General features: G+C 47.0%; 1 protein-coding gene across 3 annotated transcripts in view; it reads left to right on the top strand.

The window, feature by feature from the left end:
• Positions 1-590: 590 nt before the first annotated feature.
• The window catches only part of ADGRD1 (adhesion G protein-coupled receptor D1), a 150,113-nt gene continuing 141,049 nt past the window's right edge, over positions 591-9,654 (top strand). For all 3 annotated transcript variants that reach the window (XM_036824041.1, XM_036824042.1, XM_036824040.1), the window contains exons 1-3: positions 591-1,267; positions 1,352-1,388; positions 8,931-9,014. In XM_036824041.1, coding sequence (XP_036679936.1) covers positions 1,202-1,267; positions 1,352-1,388; positions 8,931-9,014 — 187 coding nt within the window. In that variant the 5' untranslated portion in view covers positions 591-1,201. The remainder of the gene's footprint in view (positions 1,268-1,351; positions 1,389-8,930; positions 9,015-9,654) is intronic.

The following is a 9,654-nucleotide window of genomic DNA, read 5'->3' as shown; positions in this document are numbered from 1 at the left end:
GGGGAATGTTCAGGTGGTAATGCAAGCAATGGGGAGCAATGGGGAGCGATGGGGTGCAGCAGAGGAAGCCTCACTCGCCCGCCGCTCCCCTCCTGCTGTGCGGCCTGGCTCCTAACAGGCCACGGACCAGGACCCGTCCACGGCCCGGGAGCTGGGGACCCGTGACCTTGAGAACACTACCCTGGATGCTGTGGTGGGCTGTGGGGATTGGTGTAATCGCCTAGTGCACCTTGTAAATAGTTTCATTCGTCTCTGAAAGGGTTAAAGAGAAAACGTGGCCAGCATCACGTAGAGGGCACGAGGGTGCGGTGTATTTTCTTCTTCCATCCCTAAGTCACCTTCCTTCTCTCTCTGGGCAAACAAGGCTCCGCTCTAAACAGAGTTTACGGTCTGTTGTACGTTTTGTATTTATTAATACTTCTGCTGACTTTGAGGCGCTGGTGGAAGGTAGCTAACGTATGTACGCGCCCCGTGTCTGTCTGCTCTGCTTCTGAACCTCAGACCCTGAAAGTAATTCCCAGTGGTTCTTAACAGGCTGGTGTTAGGACCCAGGAAGGACACAGCAGCCGCGGGATATAAATAGAGAAGCAGAACAGAACAAAGTTTGAGGAGAGAGCCTTACATCCCTCACTCTCTCCACCCCAAGCGCTGGGGGACAGACAGACGGACGAGGTGTAAGCCTGAGTCACACCAGAAGGACTCGGGCAGCAACGCACCAGCCCAGGAGCCCGAGGGAGCTCCAGACACAATTCCTCCCACTTCCAGGAAAAAGAGAAACTTCCAACTCCGAACCTGGGTGGATGCCACTGGAGACTCTTGACAGAAGCAGAAAACCGTGAGGGACCCACGATCACCCCCTGAGCCTCGGCGCTGCAGTCACAGCCCTGGATTTCTTCCCGGGAGCCGGGATCGGAAGCTGCCCTTCTCCTCCCTGCGTCCCCGTGCCGGTCTGATCGTTCCCTTGTGTTTATTGATCACCGAAGACCCTTGAGTCCGGAGACGAAGACGAGACACCCATTAACTCTCACGACCCTCTGCCTTAACTCTCTGCAGTTCACAAACTCTAGTGAGACAGAAGGTTTTCTTCTTTCTGGAACCTGTGAAAATGTCCCTTTCCCAAGGGAGTGAAAGTTAAAGGCGCCACTTCGTCACAGACCCTCAGGAATTCTGCACGGATTACATTTTCACCTCTGTAAACACCATGAGGAAACTGCTGCCTCTTTGCTGCTGGCACTCCTGGCTGCTGTTGTTTTACTGTGATTCTCAGGTAGGGTCCCCAGGTGGTGCCCACCGAGACGGGACGCGCCGGGACGTTCCCTGCATGTCTTACAATGTGGTGTTTTGTGTGCAGGTGCACGGAGCCGACGCCAGGTCACAAGCCCATCCAGGTGAGTAAGGCGGCTTCCCTCCTGGTCTGCTCACTACCTGCTCTCCCTGCCCAGCCCGGGGTCTGGAAGCAGTTTGCTTGTTTGTCTCTAAGACTGCGGGCGAGAGGCCCTTCTTGGGCTCCTCTGGCCCCGCCAGCTGTCCTGGCACCTGGTCCCGTGGGTCACTCATCATCCTACACCTCCATCTTGGGGAAGCAGGTCTCTCCGTGCCCGGATGCTTCTGGTTCTGGGGCATTCAGGAAACGGGGTGTTCACCGGTGAAGCACCTTCTGTCTCTTACTTACATCGTGTGTCTCCAGCACAGATTCACTTGAGCTGACTTAGAGCATCGCCCCCTTCCCGCGCCGCCCCGTTGTGTCCCCGTCCCTCCGACGGGAGCTTGGGTCCTCCGTTCCCTCCGAGGAAACCCCTCGCCCATCCGGCTGGGTCCGCTTTTCCTGTGCCCTCCTGAGCCCTCAGTCTGGAAGCACAACCCTGAGGCTTTCCTCGGGGAGGACAGAGGAGACGTGAAAACTTCCCTTGCCCCTTCCCAGAGGGGGAGGCCTGCGTGACGGCGACGGGAATTCGCTTTGCCGGCCCTTGTTCCCGTTTGCTGCTCAGCTGGCATGCGCGTGGTAGAGGGGACCCTACACTAACGTCCCCAAGTCCTTGCCTTGTCCTGGGGGAGGACAACCCCGGGCTGGGGGTGAGCGTGCCTCTGGCCACGATGACTGTCACGGGCAGCCCTGCCGACTCCACGACCCACCAGAGATGGTGGGTACAGCACCCCCGGCCCCATCCAGCTGGGAAGCCAGTTCCCAGGAGCCGGCTCCGGTCTGGTGGGGGCACCAGAGCCGTGCTGGGCGAAGGTAGACGAGGGGTGGGGCTCTGTCCCCTTTGGAGTGACGCGGCCGTCGCGGTGGGTGCTGGAGCACCCCGCTATCGCTGCCACCTCCACCTGCCGTCTCGGTGGTACAGGGGCTGCCGTGTCTCTTTCATTCGCATGTTTAAGTTCAGTCTTCGGTCGAAAAGGGCGCGAGGGCGGTGAATTTCCACAGGCTTCCCTTTCCTTAGCCAAAACGCTGAAAGAAGGGTTTGGGGATAAATAGAGCATCTAGCATCGCATCAAACGGGGGCCGTTCGTGCCCTGTCGCTAACTCACAGCTCACGCTGGTTTCCCAGGAGAGATGTGTGTGGCCAGGAAGGCGACAAGGCAGCCCTAGGCCCCTGACCGCAGTCAGGGTGGGCAGGGAAGCTGTAGGGTGTTTGCCATGTGGTCCCCTGGCCATATCGCGGCCCGCCGGTTCCACCCACGGCCACTGGCATCCTTGACCCTTAGCTTCAAGGAGTGGCTTGAACTCAGTCTTGGTTCCGTAGAGAAACTGCTCCTCTTGCATTCTAATTTAGGGTAGAAGAAACATTTCTTGATCAACTAACTACCTCAGAGAAATAATAATAAAACTGACGATCATAGAAATGTTACTAAAAAGGAGCAATGTGCACAGAGGCCTGGGGGGAAAGCTGGAGTGCAGGGAGTTTGGGGTCTTAAGCTGCCCTGTGGGCAGCGCTCTGTAGCTGCGAGAGATTCCTCCTCGTCGATTCCTCCCGTCTCCAGCAACCTCTCTTTCTTCTTGTTCTCCCCACCCCACTTTTAAATTTTATTTTAATTAAAAATGTTTTTATTACTCTTTATTGGAGTAGAGTTGCTTTACAATGTGCTGTTAGTTTCTGCTGTACAGCAAAGTGAATCAGCTATGTGTATACACATAGCCCCTCCTTTCTGGATTTCCTTCCCATGTAGGTCACCACAGAGCACAGAGTAGCGTTCCCTGTCCTATACAGTAGGTTCTCATTACTTATCTATTTTATACATAGTATCAATAGTGTGTATATGTCAATTCCAATCTCCCAGTTCATCCCACCCCCTCTCCCCCTTGGTCACCCCACATTTTTAAATCTTTATTTCCTTTTCTTCCTCCCGCCTTCCTTCCTTTTTAGAATAAAGATGAAGGCTGATATTTATTGAACACCTAGGAGTTTTATTGTTTTTATTTTATACCCTATGGACGAAACCCTATTGCTTCCTCTCCTTCCCCCCTTCCTTCCTTCCTTCTTTCCTTCCTTGTTTCCCTCCTTCTCTCCCTCTCTCTCCTTTTCTTTCCTGTCATCCTTTCTCCCTTATCTTCTTCCTCTCCCTCCTCCTCCCCCAGTCCTTTTATTTTGTCTTCTCTTCCTACTCAACCCCCTTTCCTGCTGAAAAGTCTGACCCCTGTCATCTGTGCACCATCAGCACCTGGGAGGCCTGATGCATTTCTGCTTCTGACCTCGGAAGCCTGCAGCATCCTGAGGGGAACCCCAGTGGAGGAAACCTGATTCCCAGGACTTCCACCCAAGGGCATCCGCCTAGGCACACAGTGAACATGCAGAGACCCTGTTCCCAATGGGAAGAAATTTGGAAACACCCTGAATACCCATCAGTGTGGGAAAGGCTATATAAGTTGTAGCATTTTATTCTAAGGAGCGCGAAGCGGTAGATAAAAATGCCAATATGATGGTGTACTGGGTGCTTTTACGTAGATTCTATACAGTCGCCCCAGTGCTTTGAAGCAACTTTGTCAGCCTCCAGGTGACGAAGTGTTTCTTCCCAAGAGTACGTGCTCTGCCCAAGCTCCCAGCACTAATAAGACATAGTGGTAACTAAGGACTCACAAATTTGGAGGGAGCTGGGGGTGGTCAGACTCATACAGAGGTTGAAGATGAGAATAGCGTGGTCAGCCCAGTGGGGGAGGTACGCACGGGAGGTTTGGTGAGCCGGGGTCCCCAGTACAGGCTGGACCCCTAGTGTCCTGAAGGGCAACCACACCAAAGCTTCCTTTCTAAGGTTCTAGGAGGACTAGTGAGCGTTTCCTGGTTTCTCGGTATGGTACCCAGCCCTGTGCCTTATAGATACTAGGTGCTCAGTAAATATCTGTTGGCTGGATGAGGCATTGTCAGTTGAAGATTTGCTGGTTGTCTGGTGAGCTGAGTCCCTGATGACAGCCAGCCTGCTTGATTTTAACACCCAGCTGGGGGTTTTGGCTTCGTTTTCTGCCTTGCCTCTCTATACTAGCCCAGGTAACTCGATATTTTCCTGGTCTTTATCTGTACCGCATAGATAGGTATTTAGTTTCATCAGTAATTGGAAAACAACTTCAAATCATTTCGAGCATTTGTGTGTTTTGTGACTGTGGACTGTCATTTTGTGCCAAACTATAGCATGCTGTTGGAAGGACCACCAGGGGCTATTCTAGCCCACCTCCCCATTCGAGAGTTGATGGAGGTGAGGCCCAGAGAGGGGAAACTGGGGACTCCATCCCACACCTGGATCCTTTTCTCTGGCCCCAGGCTGCCCGATTTCTTGCTCTGGCCCCGAAGACAGTGCTAGGAAGCTGTGTTGGTGGATAAATCTAAATCCATAAATGGCAACGGCCAAGAAATTGCACATCACTTAAAAAAAGTTTATAAACATGCCTTTTACAGATAACTTTTGTAATGAGGGGACTTAATAAACCATGTCGTTATCCAGAAGTTTCCTGGCCCTGGGGTACGCAGAGTGGCTGGTTCTGTTTCCAGGAGATGGGGGCAGCTCATCTCATTGGCCCCATTTAGATGGCAAGGAGGCTAACACAGGTGATTATAGTAATTATAATTCCCATAGTTATGTAGTGGGTTTTTTCCCCTGTGTGAATCAATTGTTTGTTCCCTTTATTTATTTTTATTTTTTAATTGAGATATAACTGGCATGTAAAATTAATGAGTTTCAGGTTTACAACATCATGATTTGGTATTTGTATATGTTGTGCAACGGTCAGCACAGTACGTCTAGTTAATATCCGTCACCAACATCGTGTTGTATTGTTTATAAAGGACCCTCAGGGTCACTAGGTCATGGTAGGAACTTCATTCTTCATCGTCCTAGTGCAAACACAAAAGTGTTTATGATATAATTTTTAAAAGTAATGTTTATACACTATTGAACAAATGGAAATTTGGCATTTAGAGATTGGGGAGCATCAGAATTACATAGTCTTTCTAGGTTTATTCTTTTATTTATTCATTATTGCAATTTCATTCGTTCCACCTATATCATTTTTTAAAAAAATTTTATTTATTTATTTATTTATTTATGGCTGTGTTGGGTCTTCGTTTCTGTGCGAGGGCTTTCTCTAGTTGTGGCAAGTGGGGGCCACTCTTCATCGCGGTGCGCGGGCCTCTCACTATCGCAGGCTCTCCTGTTGCGGAGCACAGGCTGCAGACGCGCAGGCTCAGTAATTGTGGCTCACGGGCCTAGTCGCTCCGCGGCATGTGGGATCTTCCCAGACCAGGGCTCGAACCCGTGTCCCCTGCATTGGCAGGCAGATTCTCAACCCCTGCGCCACCAGGGAAGCCCCCTATATCATTTTTTTAAGAATTAATTGCTAACATTAAAATTGGGGGGAGAGTTCAAATGCAAAAACCTAGATTTCTGACACACACATACACATGCGCATGCACTCACACACATACACACACGCGCACATGCACACACACACATGCACACATACACACACACACACACACACACCAGGCTGTGTTTTACACACGGGGCTAAGGTGCAAATAGAACAAATTCTCTGCACTCAAGTCGCGAAGAGTCTGGTATAGGAGACAGACAACAAACAAATATACTAACAAACAAAAACTTTCAAATTATAGTGTAAACCCCACGAGAAGACAAAACAAAGCATTGGGAGAAAGAGTGGATGGTGGTGGTGATCAGGGCAGGCCTCTTGGAGGGGGTGTCCTGAGGGCAGAGGTTTGAATGACAGAGTCGGTTATGCACAGCGAGAGAAGAGCACGGGGGACAGCAGGCGAGTCCCACTGTGGAATGAGCTTGGTGTGTCATGGGCCAGGCAGGAGGGGTCCAAGATCTGCCCAAATTGGCAGGGACCAATTTTCCTCTGTGTGGTGTAGATTTCTGTTGAATAAAATCAGTGGGCACGTATTGCCCTACACAGATTCAAGGGGTGAGGGCGTCCCTTTACTGACACACAGAGTAAGTGACAGGGAAGGGGTGGAATGGGGAAATCTGGAATAAAAGCTGAAAAGGAAAAATTAAAGGTTTTATTAACTTTTCTTTTTGAATATTGATACCCCTCTCTCCCTCCCTCCCCCTCTCTCTCACCAAACTGGATCAACAAAACATTAAGTATGGATGAGAAATTATTGCTGAAGAACTGATTTTGAAAAAAATTATTTTGTTGAAGTATAGTTGATTTACAATGTGTGTTAGTTTCTGCTGTACAGCAAAGTGATTCAGTTATACATATATATTCTTTTACATATTCTTTTCTATTACGGTTTATCACAGGATATTGAATAGAGTTCTCTGTGCTGTACAGTAGGACCTTGTTTTTTACCCATTCTATGTATAATAGTTTGCATCTGCTAATCCCAAACTCCCAATCCATCCCTCCCCCACTCCCCGTCCCCCTTGGCAACTACAAGTCTGTTTTCTATGTCTGTGATTCTGTTTCTGTTTCATAGATAAGTTCATTTGTGTCATTTTTTTTAGATTCCACATATAAGTAATATCATACGATATTTGTCTTTCTCTTTCTGACTTAGTTCACTTAGTATGATAATCTCTAGGTCCATCCGTGTTGCTGCAAATGACATTATTTCATTCTTTTTTTTATGGCTGAGTAGTATTCCATTGTGTGTGTGTGTGTGTGTGTGTGTGTGTGTGTGTGTGTATCACATCTTCTTTATCCGTTCATCTGTTGATGGACACCTAGGTTGCTTCCATGTCCTGGCCATTGTAAATAGTGCCGCAATGAACACTGGGGTGCATGTATCTTTTCAAATTAGTTTTCTCCAGATATATGACCAGGGGTGGGATCGCTGGATCATTTGGTAAATCTATTTTTAGATTTTTAAGGAAGCTCCATACTGATTTCCGTAGTGGCTGCACCAATTTACATTCCCACCAACAGTGTAGGAGGGTTCCCTTTTCTCCACACCCTCTCCAGCATTTATTATTGGTAGGCTTTTTGATGATGGCCATTCTGACTGGTATGAGGTGGTACCTCATTGTAGTTTTGATTTACATTTCTCTAATAATTAGCAAAGTTGAGCATCTTTAGTAGATATTTTTATGATTTTTTAGTTTTTTTTAAGTCAAGAATAGGTTAAGTCCTTCAGTTTTTCAAGGGTTCTTTTATATCCGTTAGCATGATTTTATTGTTTTCTTCATGAGAATGTTGTATAGTTCTTATTCTTTTGTTCTTAAATGTCTTGGCTGCATTTATAAGTGAGAACCTTTCTTCTGTTTTTTAGTATTATTATTTGAATACAGGAGAACTATTGACATTTGCATATTTAATTTGTGTCAGCCTCCTTACTCAATTCTTTTATTGTTTGTAACAGTTTTTCACTTACCAAATTCTTTTCTTATTTGTAATAGTTTTTCATTTTCATTATCAGGCATATATCATTTGAAAATAATGATTATATTATAATCTCCTCTTAAAAAAACATCTTTTACAATGAACAACGCAAAGATTACTTTATTAATTTTATCTTTTTGGTGATCTGGCAGACATTCAAGGCAGTTGATTACTATTTAGTCATCTGGGCCATTATTTCCACTTCTGGGAACCATTCACAGAGAAATAATCCAAAAGAAGATCCAAGTTAGGAGAACAATTCGATGTGTGATGGTGTAGCCTCTCCAGGGACTATTACCCAAACTCGATTATGAGAGTTAGAGAGAAAAAAATAAATCAAATAATGTGTACGGTATTAAGTGAGAAGAGCAGAATAAAAAAGAACCTATCTGCATAAAATGATGTCTACGCAAAGTACAAGGAACATAAAGGTAATTCTGAAAGGATTCGTTTTTAGGATGGTGGAAGCAGAGAGATAATAGAAAGGTCAGGACCAATTCAGGAGACGTGTATGGAGGACAGCATCTAACACCAGTCCCTGGGTGACTCCTGAGGGGGCATTTTATTCCTTGTCATAACAGATAGGCTGAGAGTACAGTTATAGAGTATCATTAGAATGAAACGAGGAAGTGTTTGTAAAGAACCTCACACAACGTCTGCACGATATCGGTATTGGTTTCCTCCTCTTTTTCAACCTCATTTTTTTCTCTTGTCTGATTGTATCAGCTGTGTCTTCTAAAACGCAGGAAGTAACAATGGGATAATGGACATTCTTGTCTTTTTTTCTGACACGTATTGGCGTGCTTCTTGCGTTGCACCATTAGGCATGGTGGCTTTTATTTTCTTTGGTTAAAAGGTATCTCTCTATTCCTATTTATTATGTTTTATTCTGTAAAAACATTCATTTAATTTACTGAGTTTTTTGAACACTGCGAGTGTGTATTGAATCTATTCAAATGCCTTTTGAATACATCCCACAGCCACTCTGATACTTTTACTCTTCCCCCAATTCCTGATGGAGGTGGTAAGTAGTTCCTTATGTCCAGCTCTTTCTTTCCTAATGGTGATGTAATATTTTTATTCTTTCCTCCCCCAAGGGTTTGACGTCTTGGCTTCTGCTTCCCATTACTGGCCGTTGGAAAGTGTGGATGGGATCCACGAACTTCAGGAGACAACTGGAGGTAGACGGGGTGGGCACAGTGACCCGGGCCCCAGGAATGCACTTTCCCTGGGGAATCGGGGCCGTTGGGAGGGACAAGGGAACAAAAAGCATCCGCTCTGAAGTCAGCCCCGATGACGGAGATGACTAAACATTTGTGTAGCTTCCCCCTAATCATTGTTATTGCAAAGGATTTTACTAGAACTTTTATATGATTTTATGGTTGAAGGACAGGATTTATGCTTCAGAATATTAAGATGTGCATTTCGTCCAACAACCTTTAAACAAATGCAGTTGTTTTCGGCTTTAAGCGGTACACGATGGATCAGTCTCTGTACAAGTCCGGATGCACGTTTTCTAGGTAGGCACAAATGGAGTCATCTACATGTCTGCCAAAGCAGGGACCCATTGGAACCTAGGGCCGAACGTCGTGCCAACGAGGACTGACCCGCTGTTTGCGGGGTCACGATTTCACTTAGCAGAGGTACCCCCCACCCCCCACCTACCCATCATCTCCTCTACACGTCACTGGAAGCCCCCCCTGTGAAAAGGTCCAACATCACCTAAGATGCTTCCAATGGTCCCCAATTCCATGGAAGATAAAGTTTCTCTCTGAAGCAATTCAGACATTTCGAGAAGGAGAAACCCCAGACAGCCCTGAG

Source organism: Balaenoptera musculus, chromosome 14, assembly GCF_009873245.2.
Source record: "Balaenoptera musculus isolate JJ_BM4_2016_0621 chromosome 14, mBalMus1.pri.v3, whole genome shotgun sequence".
Lineage (NCBI taxonomy): Eukaryota > Metazoa > Chordata > Mammalia > Artiodactyla > Balaenopteridae > Balaenoptera > Balaenoptera musculus.
The sequence above is the reverse complement of the archived record's forward strand: the minus strand, read 5'-3'. Positions and strand labels throughout refer to the sequence as shown.